At 34.2% G+C, this 23,206-nt stretch overlaps 1 protein-coding gene across 2 annotated transcripts in view; it reads left to right on the top strand.

The window, feature by feature from the left end:
* LOC118195722 (dynein regulatory complex subunit 4-like) overlaps nucleotides 1-3,942 on the top strand; it is a 68,993-nt gene extending 65,051 nt beyond the window's left edge. The window contains exon 9 of one of the 2 annotated variants that reach the window (XM_085806825.1): nucleotides 3,226-3,942. In XM_085806825.1, the coding sequence (XP_085662951.1) occupies nucleotides 3,226-3,329 (104 nt within the window). In that variant the 3' untranslated portion in view covers nucleotides 3,330-3,942. Of the gene's footprint in view, nucleotides 1-1,930; nucleotides 3,102-3,225 lie in introns of those variants that run through there. The other variant, XM_085806826.1, reaches the window with a different exon arrangement.
* The last annotated feature ends 19,264 nt before the right edge of the window (nucleotides 3,943-23,206 follow it).

Here is a 23,206-nt window from a genome sequence, read left to right as displayed (position 1 = left end):
ATCTAGAGCCATTAAATAACGTAATCTTCCACCTGAACAGACGAGTTTGGAATTTGTTTTACTCCATTTTGTAAAACTTTACCGAATTTTTGATTAAGAAACTCAGTGAGTTCAAAGTGAGCAATGCCAACACTGTACAGAAAATAACATTTTTATCTCCAGCTCGGAAATTCTAAAGGTTCTGCTGTTTTCAGATATTTTGTGATACTGCTGTTGAATTGAATTTTGTGTGGTTTTCGTGCAAAGAACATGATATTCAATAAATAGAGGTAACATACAAAGCATTAAAAAACGTCCCTTTGAGAAATAAATTCTGGAAACATTCAGAAAATCTGAATGCTTCTAGAATTTATTTATTTATTTACATTACACTGAGAAAAGCTTATGCTCCGAATTTTATTAATTATTAAAATAAATAATCATCTTATGATGTTAATAATCTATGATCTATGGCCAAATGATCTATGATCAAATAAATGATCGTCTTGTAATGTTATATTAATTTTAAAAACTACTGCCCGAAAATGCTCATAAAATTTAAAATATATTATCAATCATCATATGATGTTAATAATTAATAATCATATGATGAAATAAATGACCATCTTGTAATGTTGTGATAATTTTATAAACCACTGCCTGAAAATGCTCATAAAATTTTAAAATATATATATCAGATCTTGTTTAATTTTGCATTATTTGTTTCAAAGCTTCATGTGCTATCATTCTTATTTAATTTTACTTTATTTGTACTCAAAAGTAAATTCATAAATTTTGTGTTTAGAGTTTTTAGTGTTTTACCAAAATAAAGATGTTTATACAAGAATTGCACATGAAAAAGAATGCGCAAAATGCAGTACAAAGTGCGTTATAGAGATACATTAAATCTTATTTGAAAAAACTGTGACTTTCATAATCTCATCACTTATACAATGTATCGCATTTAATAATTAAAAATGATTATGTGATTCGAACACCATAGGTTTCAGTGTTAAAGTAAACCAGATTGTCCCTACTCTTTCTTGCGGACATGTGGAAGATGCGCGCCCCACCCTCTGGGTTAGTGAGTTAGTTATCTCTTATAAGGTCCATGATCTCACATTTCTGATGTCACTATCACAGTAAAATATGTGAGCTTGCTCTCAAACATGGACTTTTATTCTCCTCGCAGATGACGTATTCCGAGTGCAGCACCACTAATTTGCATATTGCAGTTTTACTCAGCTACTTTTACTTGGCAACATATTCAAATTTAACACGGTTTGCCTTATTTTTGAGGGAGTTATCGCTATTTTTGTGATTTTTCCTTAATTTATGATAACCAGTGTAGTTGCCACTAAAAATTGGTTGTGTTAATTTTTGTTGTTGTTGCAGGATAGAATTAAAAAATAGCATATTAGTGGCATCATCTAAAAAATAAATAATTAACTAAAAGTTTTAGATTGCATACTGCATGATTAGCAAAGTAAATAAATTTATAGGTTTTCTGTTGTAGCTGGAAGTCCTGCAGCTGCTAATGTATTTACCTATACCTTGTTTTCTACTTGAATTAATTTTACAATTTATGCATTTTTGGACTCAGGATTTAAAAATCTGCAATTCTATATAATAAATAAATATTTATATATAAAACATGGCTACAAATTCATTTACATACAAAATTGGGGTGATGGCAGTGGTGCGCTGATGAGGTGATTGCATGTGAGGATTGGTAACTGACTGATTGCATATAGAACTAAAACACATTTATTATAAATCTATGAAAAGCTTTATTAGCAATACATAATGAGAATTAATGGTTACTATTAAATGCATAGATAAGATAAATATTGTTCTCAAATTATTGAATTACCAAATATTTTTTAATTAAGTCAAAATTAAAACGAGTGATTTTTTGCATGAAATCTATAATTCTTTATTTGATTTTTAGATATATGCCAAACAATTACAGCAATATTTCATTAAAATAATATGTCCGCTCCATTGTAAGTTCAGACATCCAAAGCAGATTTTCACTGTAATTTGACTGTTTACTATCCAACATCGTACATGTAACCACAGCCTGAAATTTTCCTGTTGTGCCTGATTTTCAGTGACAGAGCAATGTTTGATTTATCTGAATAAGCAACATATATAATGTCGAAATTTCAAAACACAACAGCCTTACATTATTGGATTTCAGGAAAGAAATTTCCCTAAAATTAGTATATTTTGTGTGTAACATTTCATGGCCCATTTTTTTTCACAAAGAAAACTGTCTCAGGAAATTCATGCCTTGATTTGCTTCATTGTTAAGCAAGGGGATTTTTGAGGAATTGGTTTAGTCTTGGAGCAAGGTAATGAAAGTTTTATTTTCCAGCTAAATGATGGCACTTGGCACTGTGGTAATTGTGGGCCTAAAGATTCATAACTTCACATTCACCCATCATTTCCCCCTGACCTCACAATGTGATTTCTTTTTGTGGGAATTCCATCAAAGATTTAATGCATGTGTCTCTTCTATTGAATACTTTGGATGAACTGAATACATGCATTCATCAGCAATGCATTCTGTGGCATATTACATAAGGTATCGAAGGAGTTTGTCTATCGACTTTGATGTATACGATGCAACCAGAGGAGGCCACATTGAACATTTTGTTGAAAACTTTATGTAACCAGTTATTTTGTATTTTAAACAAATTTGTATTTTTAAGTTAAAATGTATAAATGTTAGTACTTTAAAATTGTATAAAGATATCCTGTATAAATCAATTTGTACTTCAAGACCTTAATAACTGAATATATTAGCATGAACAGTAATAATGCATCTTATAGCATAATCATTTCCGAACATTCCCTTTCACATTTTTCCCTGATATTCATACTGAAGATCCATGGGAGATGAAAGTTATTATTATATAGTTGTATATATAAAATTTTAATTCATTAGAAAATTATCAAAATTAGAATTTAAGAGGAAATTTAATATTGTTATAACAATAATTACTCATATTGTCATAGTCAAATTTTTTTTTTAATTGCAGTTATAAAAGTCTTGAAATTTATTATTGTTAAAATGTTATTGCCAAAAAAATCAGAATGAAAACTTACAAAACCTACATTATTATGCTTTGCAATTAATTATTTCTAACAATTTCTGATAAGATGTTACATCCCTGTTTTAATTACACATTTCTTTATTGTATTAGATACATATTATTGAGTTGACATGTCTGATTGTAGATACAGTGGGAACACAGCCTCTGAGAATGGAGCATTGGCCCAATGAAATAATTTGTATTCTGACAAAAGCATCACTCCAGGTTTTCAAGATATACTGTGATTAAAAGGTCATCAGTAAGTGAAACGTTGTTGAAGATGATACATGAGCATGAACCATATAGAAAACACAATTAGGAATACTGTTACATATTACTGGAAACAGGAATATTCTGAGGACTTTTAGTATAAAACATTAACTTCACATCTGGCATAAGTACAGCTAATGAGTGCACTATATGCCAATTCTACACCAAATTTTATAGTAGAAATACAACATTTGAGTCTTGTGATCAAAGACAGTATCAATTCTATATGGACTTCTCGAGATTATTTCTGAAGCCATTTCCCAGCAAAGTATTCATGCTACTGCAGACAAGCTCACTATAGAGCAAATGGCTACTATTTGGTGTGTCTATGTCTATAATAGACACACCAAATAGTGAAAACAATATATATAATCGACACAAGCTGACACTAATCAAGAAACCTTGCTGTCTGAAATTCTCCAGTTAGTCTTGTCTGAGGAATAAATTGAATGGAATATAGCATTGGATTATAATATAAAATGAAAAATTGATATAGCTCCATAATCAACAAATAGGTGACTTGAACAGCTACCAGAGTGTGATTCCAAACATAATTTCTATGCATTAAATTTTACTACTTTTACTGCTGTATTGTAATAATTCATTGCATCTTCTTCCGTCAGAACTATCATAGTGGTTGGTTTAGTGCTAAGCTGCCTGACATGCAACATTAGTTTGTCTTCAGGCATCCAGAAGTATAGTCAACAGACATAATCCCTTAATTTCATTTTTTTTAATGGCAGGTACTAGCCCTTTTGTTAGGTTTTACCTACATCTATTTATTATGTGGTCGTTTTATTATGCAGGCTCCTAATAGGCAGCCACTGTTATCTCCTGTGAGAGGACGGACGATTTGCATCCATTCCTTCTCCGGGATTCAAACCTATGCTCTTCAAAACTGCAGTCAGCTTCCCTAACCTCTATACCGTCTGGACGGCTAATCCATTATGTTGTATAACGATACCCAATCACATATCATCATGATTGAGTTATGAAAATATTAACAAAATTCTTGCATTTTATGTTGTGAAACAAAATACCAAATTCTGTGTTTTACTTTTTCCACAAACAGGAAATGCAAGAAATTGTGCTCAAGTAAGAAAAGTTTTAAAATGAAAAATATACAAATTTAGTCACAAATAACAAAAAATGATGAGTAAATTTTTATGAGTTACAGTATAGTATGGACCACAATTAATGCTAGAAACTGCCACCTATTATTGGCTCTTTATTTGCATCAGGTAATCTAGGAAGTTCCAAAGCTGAGACATGATTTTTCAGCAATGCTTTTCATAACGTGTAGGATTATGATTTTGTAATGATAATTTAAATAGGGCTTAAATTCTAAAATCATATGGAAGGCCGTCAGGAAGGAGGATAAAGTAGTAAATGGAAACTAATAATTAAATTAAAACTCAGTAAAATGTAAAGCGATAAATAAAGATTTAACAAATCATTAAATGAATGATAAATAATCAAGTAAAATACCGAATCTCGTATTATTTGGGCCTGCGGTTGGAATTACAATTTCACAAAGCTAAGAAATAGCTTTACCAGCTGGATTAGTCCTATAATGCACTATTTCAAAGAATGACAGAATCAAAAAACATTACTTCTCCAGCACACCAATGAAAAAAGGTAAAATGTCACTAAACATAGATAGAATGCTAGAAAAAATAGAGTATGGAAGGAAATTTCTAACAAAGAAGAGTAGCTTTGAAAGCAAAGGAAGAGTCCAGCGCTTTCTGACCACTATGTTTTGCTGATATAATTCTAGTTGCCAAGCAGGATGTGACAAGGGAAAATATCTCCAATAACAATGTGACTATAAATGTAAGGTTCTGTGCAAGTGGAACAATTTTCTTCCGGCAGCGCTTAAACTGAGTCCGAACCCGACTCCGGTACTTCTCAGTTTTGGGGATAATCCTAATTCTAACCTACTCAAGAGGGCTCTGGCATCTCTGTTATTTAACTGAACCACAATTTCAGCAAAAACTCTTTTAATCTCGAACATTTTGTTTTAATAAGTAAGTCTTAAAAATCGATTTTAACTTCTGAATGCATGTCTCTCTTTCCCTTGCAAACAAGCTGTTTAATGAAACTTGAGACTTTTAAAGGAGAAAACCCACCCACATGTCAAAGGCTCCAACAAGTGCAATGAATTTGTGACAGCGGTTAAATTGTTCGTCCTCGGAAGTACTGGAATTGATCATCCTAGTCGTGTACGTCCAAAGCTAGACTTGCTACAAGGAAGAGCACCTGCAAACCTTTTGAAATGATGTAATCAAATATGGGAGACAAAAACTGTCACTTGTACAAAATCTTACGTTTGTTCTTCGTTACAGATCAACATCAGATTTCAGTTAAAATAATTTATCTCATGCACATTTCGCTTCTTAACTGAAACTGTATTGTAGGAAAATTGTGTTCAAGTAAGGAGCTTAGAAAAGGAGGCTATTCTAACCTCCTTGTCAGGAAGTGTTAGATTCTTCTTTCTTTTCATACCTACACATCTCCGTTAAAATTTAATTCCATACTCTCATACTGTTCTGAGATTTCTCTTCATTGTCATTAGCGACGTTTTAAATATTTTACCTATAACATGAGTTAGCTTTTGAGAAAAACTAATTCCAGCTGGAGTTCCAAATAAGACAAGTGCCGTATTTTTTGTTATTTAATTATTTATCATTAAATTAAATTTGTTTTGATCTCTTTACATTTTCTTGGATTTTAATTATTTATTATTTTATTAGTTACTTTATTTCTGTATTTTTATTCATCTTTCCTGACAGACTTTTATAAATTAAGCATGCTTTCTGGTGAATAAAAATTTTGACATGAAGATAGGGGCTCTTTCCTTAAAAATCTCAACCTCCATCAAATGTTTGTTTGGCAGTGAAAGACAGGCATGCATTCAGGATTAGAATAGGCATATTTATTATTAAAATAAAATTTTTCTACTAAATTAAAATTCACTTAAATTGCACTTTTGGTTGTGGTGGAAATATTATTCATCGAACTTGATAGCTTTCCTTTCTGATAGATTTCAGTTTTCCTGTTAAAACCTTCTTAACGAAATCACTATGCAACAGTAAATAACAAGGATATTCGACCATAAGTTTCTTGAAAGCAGAGAACGTTTTCCTGCACCTTTTTAAATTTTAGTTTATCTGCAACACATTTGACCAAACTTTAATAAAACCAGACAAGATCCTAATTCTCAGGAAAAGAAGTAAAAATATGACTTAAATATATAAGTCAAATATTTTTCTTGGAAGAAAAAGAACGAGAGGCTTGCAACTGAAGACAAATTTAATAAAGGGCTCATATGAGCCGTATTATATATAAAACAAAATAATGTACAAATTCTTAATTAAATTCCCACTAAGTATTTTTTTTTTTTTTTTTTTTTTCCCAATTTGAATGCTTCATATCCACCGAAAAATTCTCTGATAACAAAGAGGTGTAACGTTGTGTTGGCAGTTTTTCCTCATCATAGTTTGGTTTTTCTAAGGAGTCCATTTGCTGGCAGAAACTGTTATAGAAGTGTTGACCGAGACTGACTACTGTAGCTAAGCAAGTGTTATTTTTATTTACTTAGCATTTGAGTATGATGTATGATTTTGAGATATTTAAATCGCGCCATCTCAGTGGTATTTTATTATATATATAACATTCTCTACTGCCACTTGGATTTATATATATATATATATACAAATGCACAAGGGAAGAGAGGATGTTGGGATTTTAGGTTAATAAAGGAAAATCATTACATTTAGACTATGAAAAAAGGTAAATTTTAAAAGGTACAAAAATAATAAAATTTATAAAATATTTTTATTAAATGAAGAATCAAAGAAAGAATATTTTTTACATAAAAATATATATTTCTTTATGATATGCTAAGTTGTAGATGTATGTCAAAGAAAGAGAACAATTATTCATTAAAGCGAAATATTCCACCCCCCCCCCCCCCGCCATTACAAGTCTGCAGATCAGAAGCCAGTTGCACTGTGGATCGAATAGCCGTTCTTCACAGCCGCACACATTTACCTTCAGTGCCATTGAAATCATCAAAAATGTGACATTAAAAAAAGTATTTTTTATAATTTCTTCAAGTATATCTTTGCAAGACTGCAAAACCCACTGAACTATTGCAGTTTTTTATTTTTTCTTTTATTATTATTATTTAAAATTTATTTAGATATACGAGGTGTGACACAAAAAAGGCGAGACTTAAGTGTATAGCTTGAAAAAAGAGTGGAGTTGGCAACAACTGTTTTTGTGACGTCATCCCACACATTTCCTCTATCCAAATAATATGTATTGTTAAGAAGGAAAGCTTCGCGGCAGCAGGAGTGGCTCCCTCCGAACGAAAAGGGACACAACTGCGCATGCGTGAAATATCTGTCGCCAAAAAGCGCCAAAGCTCGAAGCTGATGTCAAAGTTCGAGCAGGTTCCACTGTCACGTTTATCAAAAATAGAGCTGTGTGACTCCATTTTTTTTCTCCTACATATTGACAGATATAAAATCAGACATCAAACTGCGATATGGATAATATAAGTTCAACTAGTAAAGCAAAAAAGAACGAAAATTTGAGTTTAAATTATCGCGAAAAGTCAAAAAACGATTCATCTTAACCCGTGTTCCTCAGTTTCCTGTACACGTGGCGGAGGTTGAAAATCTCGGCCAGGTACATCACAAAGGGGGAAATTCTCGCCAACAGGTTCCGTCGCCAAACCCCTTGGCTAATTGTCCCTCTTCTTTGTCGCGGCGTAGAAGACAAACTGGTTTACATTACGTCTATGGAGCCTTTCCTTCTTTACATAGACTTTCTTTGCTCTATCTCACCAATTTCGACTTAACCGATCACAACAGTTGGAAGTACTGCGTCATTGAGTGAACATGTGCAACTGCAGTCTGCCGGAAAAAATGTCTAATGTAAAAACCGAACAGCGAATCAATATCAAGTTATTTCTTGTGAAACTTAAGAAATCAGCAAACGAAAGCATCTTCAAATGTTAACTGAGGTTTATGGAGATGAACTTTTGTCTGGTGGATGTGTGTTTGAATGACATAAGCGGTTTTCAGGGATTTTGACATGCGAAAAAGCACGCATGTCAAAATCAAACTTCAAGGCAATGTTGTCTTCTCCGACATTAATAGAACTGTAATGATTGAATGGGTTCTCAGTGGTCAGACTGTAAATCAAATCTTCTACACTGAAGTGCTAAAAAACTTCGTGAAAAAAGTAGGTAAAAAAGGCCATAGTTGTGGAATGATGGATGGCTGTTACACCAGGACATTGCATCCGCTCACATGGGCCCTATCTGCCAAGCAATTTCTGACCAGTAAAAACATTACTGTGATGGGATATTCTCCTTACTCACCTGATTTGACTCCATGCGACTTTTTTTTTTATTTCCTAAAGTTAAATCTTGCTTAAAGAGAAGCCACTTTATCTCAGTTGAAGACGTTCAGACAAAAACGGAGAATCTCCTGAAGGGCTTTCCAAAAACTTGTTTCAGAACTGTTGCAGCAATGACAGCACCGAATGCAGAAGTGTGTGAATGATGAAGGGGACTACTTTGAAGGTGATAATGTCACAGAGAACTGATTCTGTAAGTACAGTGATTTATTGGACCAGTCTCTTTTTCTTGTGTGTGTTTCATACCTCATATATATATATACGAGTATTTTTAATTTTTTTACCAGTGTGTGTCAATGGATGATCATTGCGATTTAACCTTTCACATTTGTTAATAGCCCCATGAAATTGATTAGTCGTAGTCTCTGGTAAGATTTGAAAATAATGACTGAATATAAACCACAGTCTAATGTTATGTTTTAAAAATTTGCCACAAAATGTGCAGCTTAAATTCTATTTTATGCTGTGTTTACATATACTGTTACAAATTTTGTACATACATAATTTTAATGAATTTATATGGGAAATTGTCGTATTTCTTTAGTATAATGTAACATCATTCACACACATCTAAAGCAACAAACTTTTCTAGAAAAGTAAGACTGCAGGGGTAAGTCTATTTAACATTGAGTAGATGGATATCGTCAAGCTGGGAACTGTTTTGGCAGCTTATTTTTTCCCAAAATTTGGCGATAAGTCGCCAAACTAGACGATATTTTATTCCGCTTCATGTATCACCGTAATAGGTATTGTAATTGATATTTTCTGTAACTAGTATTCAGCCCTCGTATGCCTTTCAATTATTTCAAGAAGCAGAAAGTACTTTCTTTCTTTCTTTTCACCATCGATGGAATTAAAAATAAATACATGAATATAAATAAAGAGCTTAGTACTGTATCCTCCAGGGATTGGCTACGAAACGAGGAACATTGAAATAAGGACCAGAACATGGAAAGAAGGTGCATGGTGAGGACTGCTGAGGCTAAACGGAACACTTTCACTATTATCGTACATGTTAGGCTTACAGTTATAGTAAGGATGTGCTATAATAATCAGGTACAGATGTAAAGATGATGAAAGACATTACAAATTGTGGAATACATTAAATTAATTCTGGATTAATCATAATATTAAATATAATTCAAAGCAAAAAAAAAACCAAGATATTAAGTAAATTAAAGCAGAAAGTACTAGAAATATCTCCCCGGCCGGGTGAAAATTATATGAAGCCGAAGAGAGCATTAGCCCTGAGTTGTTAATTCAGTCTTGAAAGATTCGCCATTTAGGTGCGCTTTGCTTGCGTTGTGTTTAACATTCTTAGTAGTCTGAAGTGTAACTTAGTACTCTGAGTTACTATGAACACCTGTACGAGTATTTCTTTGGAAAGTTCCAGAACTTGTAAGTGTCCTTTTCATAAAATAAATTTTATCAACCTCTATCATCGGACCTGTGTGTATTCAATCTACAAGTATTACGAACCCATACGCAGGCAAAAATTTTGTTATCAGGAGTGACAAGAGCGATAGAGAAGAAACTAACGCAGCTCGTGACTGCCTTCGCTGCATTCCAAAAAAAAGAGGAAAGAGACCGTCAACTCCATTAAATCAGAGATAAATGCTGGCCAAGATTCCGTTAAAGAAGAGCTAACAGCTATTCAAGAAAAAGATGGAAGTTCGTCAAGAGGAACTGAAAAGAGAAATTACTTGCGTACTAGAAAAGAAATTCGAGTCTGTCGTAGGAGAAAGAGACACTATTAAAAATAAAGTTGCAGAAACTAAAGAAAAAGTTTCTTTTGTCAAAGAACGAATCGAAGAAAGTTTCTTTTGTCAAAGAACGAATCGGAGAAAGTTTCTACCTTAGCCAAAGAAGTTGACACCTTAAAGATATGCATAACAACAGGAGAAAGCGATTTTGTTAGTTTTAAATTTTTACCCATGCCTTCTCATCCCTCTTTACAGCCATCCTCATACGATGGCAAAAACCTCCTGCTAAGCGTATAAGACACAGTCTTCTATAGTGGTGGACGCGAACGGATGGGACTTCCAAGCTACGTCCTGCCATCTCGCCACTTCTCTGAGAGCAGATGCAAAGGATATCTTTCAAACTGTTCCGGAAAACCAGAGGCTAGACTTCGAAGCTCTATCCTGCTCGTTCGAGCTGCGTTTTGAGGACAAGTGATTAAAAGATTATAGCAGGCGTCAATTAAATTTACGTCAATAGAAGCCCACAGAAACACTCCGGGAACTTGCCATGGATATTGAAAAGCCCTCTCATCTCGCCTTTTCGGAGTACCCTGCAGAGACAACGGAAACCCTGACCTTGCAATAGTTCATGGATAGCATCTGGGTTCCTGAAATGCAAAAAACCCTAAGATTGTTGGATGGGCTACAGTAATATAGGATTTAAAATGTGTACTCCATGAAATTCGAAGTAGCCTAGCAAACAACTCGTAGAGACCGCCATCCAATCAGAACTACCGCATGCTACAGTGTACTCCATGAAATTCGAAGTAGCCTAGCAAACAACTCGTAGAGACCGCCATCCAATCAGAGCTACTGAAGAGCTGAAGGCCACGTATGAAGGAACGGAAAATAAGATCTTTCCCCAGCAAGAACGCAAGAAACAAATTAGTGGCCATCTCCAGTTACAAAATTTTATTAATTAAATTTTATAATTAAAAAACAAATTAGTCGCCATTTTAAAGCGCTTCAGATTTCTTCAGTGAGTAATGGCTGTAATGCACTCTTCATTATGAGGCATAACAAAGGAGTTCCTTGCAATATGACCATCGATACAGAGCCTATGTTACCATCCTTCTGAAAAGATCTGGTTCAATAGTTTTCCAGGCATAAAATCTACATCAGATAGTTTTCAGGGTTAAAATCTACATCAACAAAAAATCAAAGAAACATAAAAAAAAAAAATTAAACGTTATCATCACGTTTGGAAGTGCCACCATCACACGGCATATGTGGCAGATATTACAGATCATTGTATGCTCGCATTGGACTCTCTAAAGAAATATAATTTTTCCTTAGACTTTAAAAATAACGAACTGCGTTCCGCACGTCGTTACTGCGGAACAGTCGCGAATAAGTCGTAAACTTATTCGAAATTAGCAATGAAGAATTTAAATCTGCTCACCAAACCATAGCTCAAGATTATATCACAGTACCAGCCAGAAAATAATTTTTACTTCCTGGACCAATAACTAAAAATAGAAACTTTTGGTACGGCATTATGGGAAGTCTCAAGAAATGTAACAGCCCGAAAGGAGTACTAGTAGCTTCAGCACTCGTCGACCCATTGAGAACCGTGATCGCGGTGAGATTTGCCGATGTAATTGATAAGACAAAAATCATTAGGTGAAAGATGAAATTAGTTGCAGCATGTATTCCAATGACCTGCGTTAAACGAAACGATAGCCCTTCCGAATCCGTGTCTTTAGATGGCCTAGCATCAGAGTTATTGCAGAATGCACAACTAAGCGAGGAATAGAGAAATACTGCCGAAAGTGTCATTCAAGAATTTTAAGATGTTTTTCCTCGCTCGTCTTCTGACGTATGTGGAACCAGTTTGACACAGCAGAGAATCGATACCGGGGATCATCCACCAAACAAGCAACATATAAGACGTCTACCGATTTCTAAACAGGAAGAGGTAGGAAAACTTCTAAAGGGCATGCAAGAAAGTGATTTCATGGAGCATTCAGCAAGTTCTTGAGCCTCTACCATCGTCCTAGTCAGAAAGAAAGGCGGTTCAACTAGATTTTGAGTGGACTATCGCTGATTGAACGAGTTTACTAACAAAGACAGCTACCCTCTCCCTGGAATTGGCGATATTCTGGATACTCTTTCTGGAAGTTTCTGGTTTCCGACGGTTGATTTAAGGTAAGTAGAGACACAGTCTGATGACCGAGAAAAGACAGCTTTTACTACCAGACAAGGAATTTGGCAGTTCTAGTGTATACCGTTTTTTGTTATGCAATGCGCCGGCCGCATTTGAACGCCTTTTGGAGATCGTGTTGTGAGTTTGTATGTAAATAGTTCTTACGCTTGTGAAACGTTTCAATGTATAGAAAATTGCTTTTTTCATCATTTCACTTTCCAATTATTGCTTATCAGAAGAATAATTTTTATGAAATTTTAAAAATGCCTTACAATACATCCTGCAAGAGATGGCGCAACCAGAGTTCCAGTCAACAAAATGCTTTTCATCCCTACTAATAGATAGCGCCACACGACGCCTCATTTGTTCAAAGTTTACTTATTCTAGGAACGGCGGCACAGGAGCCTCCGTCGCTAGTAATCTCCGAGTTCTAGCACAGCATTTGCACATGTACTTCCATATTATTGGATACAACTTACTCGATTCCTCAAGCATTTGAAAGTCAAGTATAATATATTGGTAAAGGCCGTTAATGGTCGATTGCCTCTTTCTAAGTGATAAGACATAGTTATAATATGAACGAAATATTAAGTGAACCTAGCGCCAGAGTGTCGCTATGCTAAACAAATACAGTGAATTTTAAAGAGTGCATTTACTCTATTGTGGTTTATGCGCTGTCGACGAAATAGATTTAATTCAATCCGATAAGTTTAAATGAAATGCAAGAAAAAATGCGTATAATTTAATATTCCGTACAAGAAGTCATGTGGTATTAAATATGGACGCAGTCCGACCCCCCTGTCAATCTTAAGATTGACTCAATGGTCATAGGACTACGTCCAATTCAAACCACAAACGAGGACATCCAGCGACCCGTGCCCCCAAACGACGCTCCATTGCTCCGGGAAACCAAAGCCCAGAGCCCCGAGTAACTAAAAAGTTAAAATAAAGCAAAGAAAAGAAATTAAGAGAAACAGGCAGATCTTTACAACAGAATGAACATTAAAATACAAAGAACAAGAACACCAACATATTTTAGATCTGCCTTTCGATGGCACAAAAGGAAAGAGGAGAAGAACAAAAATATAACTAACAAAAATAAAATGCATGTTAGGAACAAAATAATAAATAAGGAAATGAACAGTATTACATAAAATACACAAGAGAAACGAGAGCACACCACCAGGAATATTTTCAAACGATCAATGAATCATTATACCAACCGCTCGCCGCTCACTGTTTATAATTTTCATAATCTCCTTACAACAATTAATAAAATTATTGTAATTTGAAAAAGGATCATTGCCAATTTCATACTTTTTAACAATGTGTAGAGTAAGTTTACAGTCGCAGAGAAAGTGCTGAGCGTCGCCCAGCGTGTTACATGTCATACACATATTATTTGTTTGTAATTTAAATGAGAGATAGGCAGGGAAACGACCATGTCCCGTTAAAAATTGATTGGCATCTATGTTATTTATTGGAAATAATGATTTATGTTTCACAAAATCCAAATTGTTAAGATAATGATTTCTTTTTTCAGAGTTTGACCATTTAGTATGCCATTTATTATAATAAAACTTTTTTATTAAATTACAAGTAATTCTAACAGAACTAGGAAGATTGGCGTTCCCCAGCCCATCCCCAGATGCAGCTTCCTTGGCAAGGACATCAGCCCTCTCATTTCCAAAAATCCCCGCATGTGCTTTAACCCAACCAAAAATAATATTATATTTAAATTTCAACAACCAAAATAAATCTTTAATAGAATAAACCAGATCATTAGTGGAGTTAAACGATTTCAAAGCCTCCAAAGAGGACATTGAATCAGAAAAGACAAATATATTGCAAAAATCCAGATTGCATTTTTTTATCCATTTTAAGGCATAGAATAATGCAGCGAGCTCAGCCTGGAATACAGAGTTAAAACTCTCGAGAACATATTTTTCAAAGTGAATCTCAGTTCCATAATCACGCCTCCATCCATGCCAGAACCATCAGATAAATTTCGCACTCTCTAATATCTGGAAATAAATAAATATATGGAATAACAAAGCGTTCCGCGGGATGTAAGAAATGATAATTAAACTTTTAAAAAGCCGTAGAAAAAACCGGAATATCATTATAAACAAGCATATCATTTGTTCCTAATCGTAAACATGTTTTCTCATAAGAAATATTTGTAATATAGAGGGGTGGGATCCCCGCCAAGGCGCAAAGCACCTCCCCTGAGACGGTTCGAAAGCATTTTGTAATAGTCACCAGCCATCCGCGTTGAACGGAATCAATTTTGTTCCTCAGGCGAACCAGCTCCCCGGCCCTAGAGTCCCATGCAGAGATTCCATATATTACAATGGGAATGAAAACATTAAAATAGAGCGATCTTAAAATATCATTTCTAAAATATAAAATATCACAGGAAAATTTGTTACGATAAAATTTAAGGATAAAATCACATTTCTTATGAACATTATTAAAATGATGAATGAAATTTAGTTTGGTGTCAATCAAGACACCCAAGTAACTGATGGAATCTGAAGGCTTCAAAATATTGTCATATAATCTCAATTTAGGAGGTCGGACGGATTGGCCACCTCTTGGAAAGAACAAAAAATTAGTTTTCTCGATATTAATGGTTATTTTTTCATTAGTACACTAACTATTTAAAACCCGCACAAAACAAACAAATTTTCTTTCCAGTTTTTCCAACGAATCAGCATTAATCAAGAGTAGTAAATCATCAGCATATGCCACAACGTCTATCCCCTCCCCAAATTCATTATTTATCAAGTCATGCATAATAAGGCTCCAGAACAGAGGAGCACTGTTGGATCCCTGAGGAAAACCTCTAAAGACAGACCTTTGAATAGATATTTTTTCGGATTTAATTTTAGAATAATAATCATATAAATCAGTGCCATTATATGTCTGAATATTATTAGTATCAAATTGTTTTTTAGCTTGTTTAAATGGAAAGTCATAATAATTCTTAGCATTTAAAAATAAATTTACCTTAAATTGACGTTTAGTTTTCTTAATTAATTTTCTATATTGAGCCAAGCTCTTTTTATACGCTATTTTTCTTTCAAGACGGACCTCGTCCGATATGAAAGATACTTGAGATGAGGACCTCAAGGCTCACACCTTCCTGCGAAAGGCGGCCAAAGAGTCATTCCACCAACTGGTTTTTGAAAAACCCTTTTTACATAAAAATTTATTTTTAATCTCTAAAATCAAGAAATCCTCAATACTCTGTATCAAGGCATCAAGAACATCTCGTTCCTGTACATCAATTAACAATAAACAAAAATGTTCAATTTTCAATTTAATATGTCGACAAAATTTTTGTAATCTATAAACATTATTAGTAAAAGAAACATCAGTATCTCCATCAGTAATTTGACAACTTAAATTAACTAATACGTATCTGTGATCAGAATGACTCTCTTCTCTATCCAAGATGTCAATTTCAACTTTACGACAGCCAATCGAGGAAGACGCGATGAAGAGATCGGTCCACCCAACCCCGACCGGGGAAGCAAAAGTAGGAGTAGAAAAAGAATCATTCAAAATAGCAAGATCATTGACACTTATAAAATCATTTACGCAAGATCCCCTAGCATCAACTGAATCTGCCCCCCAATTATAGTGTCGAGAATTAAAATCACCAAAAATTAGATATTTATTAAAATTAGAAAAGACCTGTTCTAAATTATAAAGATGCATCTGTAAATCCTCGGACGGAGAAAAGTGTACCGATATCAATCCAAGAGGTCCATCATCACAAAACACCCGAATAGCCACAATACAATCAGAAACAAAAAACCGTTATATAATCTAGACTTTTATTTAGTATATAAATTGCACTGCGTCCGTGTATTTGATGGACAACACTCAATGTCCAGGGACATGAGCGGGAGATCCTCTTACATTATATGGCTCTTGAATAGTAATAATATCAATTTTTTTAGATAGAACCTGCTCAATCGCGGACAGCTGGCAAGAAGCGGCAATACAATGGTTTAAATTTGAATTTAAAATTAACATAATAATAATAATGAATTAAACACCAAATCAAAAATAAATAGAATAAGTAAATAAATAAATACAAATGACAAGAATTTATAATCATAAAGGAGCCAGTCACCCAAAACAATCTAAAAACATCAAGAGTGTACTCAAAAATAAAACAATAAGGACAGTTTTCAAGTATTGAACGATGACCATCAGGTGTCAAAATCTGTATGTGTTTTAATAAAATCAATTTGTTTCCTATAAACAAAACGAGTGCGGATCAGCTGAGTGGTCACAATTTAGTTGTTTACCGAATTCATTGCTATAGTGTACACAGTTGGCACATTTCAAAAATCCCGATGTACAGTCCTTCGTAGAATGCTCTTCAGAACAAAGTCCACAGCAATCACGATTAGGACAATTTTTAACGGAGTGGCCATACATCTGACACTTGAAACAACATAGAGGACGTAGGAACAATTTCAAAGGAAATGTCCGCCATCCAATAGTGATGTGACCATCTTCGACGATATACGCTTGACACTTGGCCGAAATAGAAAACACCCGATGTCCCAAATTTGGATTAGATTTGTCTTTTATAGTAAATAATGGTCTAACACATTCGCCCTTCGAGCAATCACAATAACGTTTCAAGGCCATACCGACCTGTTCGGATGAAACAGAATTTGGAATATTGAACATGATAATCTTCGGTCGAATGAATCGCTGTTTACGTGCTCGAAGTACACCTTTAAAGACTGGATCACGTTGTACAGCATCGACAAGAGCATGAGCATCGTCGCTCGAGCGCATCTTAAAGACGACAGATCCATTGCGGCGCTGAATAGATTTGCGAGGTAAAGCGGAAACTTTCCCTTGAAGATTCTGATTAAGAGTGTCAAAGACATCAACATCACGATTCAAGGGAGAAACAATTACTTCGTTTCTACCTCGCTCAGCATCATTAATTTGATCCGCAGGATCTACATATTGAGTGTTAGAAATAACTCGCTCTTTAATGCTCAAGACATCATCGTGTACCAGTCGAATTTGGTTATTCATTTCAGTCTTAAGATCATCAATACGCTGAAAAACATCCGTAAAGTCAGTATTATGACCAGATTCGATAACTTTTAAACACTGATTTTTTGCCAAATCATTAATTAAGACCATTTTCTCCTCATAGTTGTAATGATATTAAGAGTTTCTTTAATAATAGCCATAATGGAACAACCAACTTCATTATTGGACATAAACACATTTGAACCCGAACCAAGCGAATCATCTGACATGGACCGATGATCATCATTCAATTTAACATTTAAACTCTGAGTAGTTAAGCTCTGAGTGTTTGAACTCTGAATGTTTGAACTCTGAGTATTTAAAATACGAAAATACGAACTCTGAGTATTTAGACTCTGTAAATTTGAATCCAAACTCTGAGGATTTACACTTTGAGAATTCAAACCCTGTACGTTCAAACTCTGAGCATTACAATTAACACTACTCTCATCAACTCCAAAAAGTGGAGATGGAGCTATACATTTATCAACCTCAGACATAATAAAAATTCAAGAAAACTGTCTCAAACTTAGAAAAAATTATAAAAAAGAAAGGGAGAATTCCAAAGCGAATTCTCTCAAACTTAAAAATTCTTAAAAAAGTTAAAGGACTACCACACCCCTCTGCCAAGGAGGTGATTAACAAAACCAAAGCAACTACAAGGGAAAAGTGTACCAACTCCACATGGAGATTCACAATACCTATTACCTGCTCTCACATGAGAGACTTTACAATACCTTTTTTACCTACTCCTCTCAAGGAGATTTACAAAACCTTAAATCTATTTTACAATACCTTAATACCTACTCCACAGAGGAGGTTTACATTACCTTTTTACCTACTCCAATCAGGAGATTTACAATACCTTTTTACCAGATTACAATACCTTGTTACCTACTCCGAGAGGAGGTTTAACAATACCGTATTACCAAAGCTCCACACGGAGCTGTACACAAAATAAACCGTAAACTAACCCCCAACCTCACAGAGGTCATACAGAGGAACTATACTTAGATATTTTACTTAAGTATTTTAACTTAAATATTTTAACAAACTTACCAATTATACAAACTCTTAACTTACTCCTGATGACTGGCTCCTGGAAAAAAACCTATCACATAAAAACGCGAGTACCTGCAAACAAAGAATACGTAACTAATCTTAATTACTCTTAATTAACCTGAAAGAGAAAACGCGATATTTTAATAATACCTCTTAATTATACTTATATTTTACTCTTAATTATATCTTTGATCATACCTTTAATTATACTTTTAATTATAACCTTAATTATACCCTTAATTAAACCCTAATTATACTTTTAATTATGCCGAGGTGTTGTTTGCGTACCCTAACAATAAAACAAAGATACAAGCGACACCACATTACAAAAGACATACATAGACATACACATTACAAATATACAAAAAGTGCGTGTCCAGTACACGGCAGTATCAGAACTTGTTTCTTGTGGGTGAAGATCCTCTTGAAACTTCTTTGGACTTGCTATAGATGACCCCAGTAGGAGAAAGAGCCAAAATGTCGATCTTCGCTCCAATCTTCGCTCCGAAGTTCTGGTATGCTTCAGGCGGTTGAATCTATAAAGAAAGGTTATACAGAACAAAGTGCATACAAAAGCAAGGAGTACCTTATGCCATCAAGCAGGTATCAGCACGTCAAGCAAAAGGACTACCTCTTGATGGTGGACACGCCACCCACTACCGCTCCAAACGCGCTTCCACCATGTCATGTGGTGTACACATTTTTTTAAATAAAACTATATGGCAGGTCTGTAATAGTCATTGATGACTTAACGCTGTAAAACTAATTCAAGACATGCGCTACAGATGCTGTCACGTTTGCCTACAAATAACGCAGCAACCGCGAACGACCTGTGGTGGAAGAAGGAAAAAGAGCTCAATTGAACGAGTGACGCATTTAATATTAGCTGAAAACGATAGACCGTCCTCTCATGTATCTGAAACGTAATACTTGTAAATATTAATTGTGTATATATGTTTTATATGCTAATAATAAATTATTAGAGTTCGATAGTGTTTGAATTTTAGTATAGAATAAAGGGCATAGACTTTGAAGTATAAAGAACAGCATGTTCCAGGCAGTGGCAGATAGGATGCCCGGTGGACCGGAACGATTTTGGGCCAGTCAAGAAACTCGAAAGATCGAATCGACAAAGACAACTCGGCGAGGTAGCCCAGCGCGTGAGGGAGACATGGATGCCCGAACCGCATATCGCACTCAAACTCACATGATATATGGTAGCTGTAGGCTGTAGTGTAGAATAGAGCCTATAGTCGACAGTCGTTAAGTAGATTTATGAAAATACAGTGCAGTCACGCAATCCAGTCACGTTCTAATTTAATTGTGAAATTGAAAATAATGCATCGTAATTGTAACTAAAAGAGACTCTCTAGCGAATTTTATTGTGTTACTGAATAATGTAAGTTGATGACAAAAAACATTGCAGTTGAATTTTTTATATTCCTGTTTAGGTACGAAGAATGCATAAACGATAAATCAAAAGAAGTGCACAGTAACTTCGTGTAAAGAGACAAAAACTAATGAAGGATTTAGCGAAACATTGCTCAAAAGTCGCGGATATGTATCCTGAATTTCCCAAACCAGCACCTTCTCGCACGACAATCACTGCGCAAACACACGAAGAGACCACCACTTCAAAAACATTTGAAGCTGAATTTTGGCTCTGTCAAACACAAAACATTTTAGAAATCTTTCACAGAGGCCATCTCTCTAAGATGACTATTTCTGAAAGCTGTGGCGTAGCTAGAGAGGGGGACATTTGTCCTCGGGCGCAGCATCCAGTAGGCGCCAAATTGATGCTTCGAATTTTAGAATGAAATGTATCCTACGCTTGGCAAACAGGAGTTTCGCGAGATCTTCAACTGTCCCCGGGCACTAAAAGCCCTAGCTACAGCTCTGTCTGAAAGCGATCAGTGTCTGAGAACGCAATTAATTAACTGTATTTAGCATCAAAGACAATCGTGTTCTAAAGGGAACACTCCTGTAAAAGACTAAACTGATTTGGAGTGGCCGTCTTAGTAAAGTTTTAGTGCATAACTTCTAAACGCAGAAAAACGGGGGAAAAAAAAGATAAATGTGGAAAAATTTAAAGCATAATACTTTTATTCAATTTGTTTCTTCTATTAATGTATTTATTACTTATTTGCGTTAATTGTATAGTTTTTTCCATTAACCTTTTTATCACCAAAACATATCTTCATCATAGATATAGTAATACTATAGATCATAGATATAGTAATACTATATATCTATGATTTCCATACGACTATGTACCCAGCCGTTTGATACAATTCTGTCTGTCTGAAATCATAAATCATTCAGCCCTTTACCTCTGCCTCGAGGTGTACAGTTCTAAAAATTTAAAAACTCTATTATGATTCTCACTTGTAGTTGTATGTTATGTGTAGCTAAATATTTTTGAAAAAATAAATAAGTTCTATCAATTCTTATGTCTAATTTCTTCAAAGCCCGTCACTGAAACAGTTTACAGGATTTTTTTTCGTTTGTTTTGCTCTGATCTCCCTCAGTGGCCGAAACGATAAGTCCATTGAACGTTGTAATTCGAGTCCCTAAGAATGACCTGGCTGCATGGGCGCTTTTGCCTTAGAAAGTCTTCCACAAAAACATTCCGAAGTTTGCCCATATAGCCGTTGCATCCTTTTCCTTTAGTCAGCTAAACAAACAAACGTACCTTCTGGCCTTTTCAATTCTTTTACTTTTATTTACAACAGTGAAATGTTGTCTTAAAGGGGAGGAACAAAATTCAACTACAAGTAGTTCATTTTCTTAGAGGTTTATACTGACAAACTTCAGCTGTTTAAACAAATAAAGCCCGCAATTCAAAGAACAGGATTTATCGTTTTTTCCAAGGAGGTTAGAATAGAAGGAGGGAGGGTTCGCAATTTCCTCCACTATCGGAAAATGAAACTTCACCGAACAAGTGGCGTCCATGTTTGTAACTTCAAAATATTGCATTACGGCAGTGAACATATGTGTTTTTAAGCTGTTCCGTGCATGTATTTTCCACTAAAAATATGTAAAATTTATAATGAAATGCTTCGCTATTGTTAGTTTTTTGTTTTAAAGTTATAAAGATGATATCCGTAATTTACTACGTACAGAACATCATTAAGAAATAGTTCGAAATCTAAATGCATGTCCATAACATTAAAACCTTTAAAAATAATGTTTCTGCATATTTCAAGAATTTGTTTAGGTTTTATTAGCAGCCTGTTGGGTGTACTTTCCAACTTTTCCTTTAAGAAGTGGTATTTCTGATTTATTCACAATATTGTAATTTATTAAAGAATCATTTAAAATAATTTTAACCTAAAATTAATAGCAGATAATTTTCTAAAAAAATAGTCACAAGTTGCATTTTTTTAAAATGAAAGTTTAAATAGATTCTTTTCACAACCAACAACCTTATAACAACAAGAAAATAAATATTAATAAAATAAAACAGATTTATGTGAATTCAGTGATTTCAGTTTATGCGCGTTTCATATTTATGAATCTCAAAGAAATTGCCTTGAATTAAGCTGAATTACAGAAATATGCCTATATTTTTGGATACATCTTTCCACATGTTCAGTTGTGTAAATATTTTACTTACTTTTATCGCTATACTGTTCACAAATTTGTATATTTATGCAAAAAAAAAAAAAAAAATTAACAACAGAAAAGTTAGTTTATCTTGATCAAATGCACAAATTATATTCCTAACAGTTCACAAAACTTAAAAATTAATAATAATTAATACATAAAGAAAAGCATTACTTTGTTTAAAACCTTTACAATTCATAAAAATATTAACAATTGGTGTCTTACTTTTCATGAAAATTATCAAACGAATTACCTAAAACGTTCAAATTATATAGTTTAAATTCTAGCATACATCATTGTATGGTAAGAAACAAAGGTGCCAGCTATAAACAGAAACATTAAAAACATATTTTGATTATCATTATCCCCTTTTTTTCACATCTGGAAAGAAAACAACATGACATTGTGATATTTTTTACCTAACTTATCAAATTACATAAAAAAAAAAAAAAAAAAGAAAATCAATACTTACGCGGGAAAAGTAATCCCAGGAACCTTTTTCGAAAATCTGTTTGTGCATTCATATACAACACAAGCTGACATGCTTCAAAAAGAAAAGAAGAAAAAATATTGTAATTACGGACTTCCTTGCACAAGTCACAACGATAACAGTAACATGGCTGCCAAGCTTCACTGTTTAAGTTGAACCTTCCTTCCTTCCTTCTATTCTAACCTCCTTGGTTTTTTCCCATTATTTTACGACTTGAGCAGATGGAAGCGCCCTCTATAGTACGTTTAGTAAAACTCGTGTACTACAGTAACTTACACGTTCTGTAAAGAATAGTTTGTTTACA

The sequence above is a fragment of the Stegodyphus dumicola genome, chromosome 12 (genome assembly GCF_044657685.1).
Source record: "Stegodyphus dumicola isolate Sdum_Otavi_A_Nest chromosome 12, ASM4465768v1".
NCBI lineage: Eukaryota > Metazoa > Arthropoda > Arachnida > Araneae > Eresidae > Stegodyphus > Stegodyphus dumicola.
Note: the sequence above shows the minus strand (reverse complement) of the source record. Positions and strands in the feature narration are given on the sequence as shown.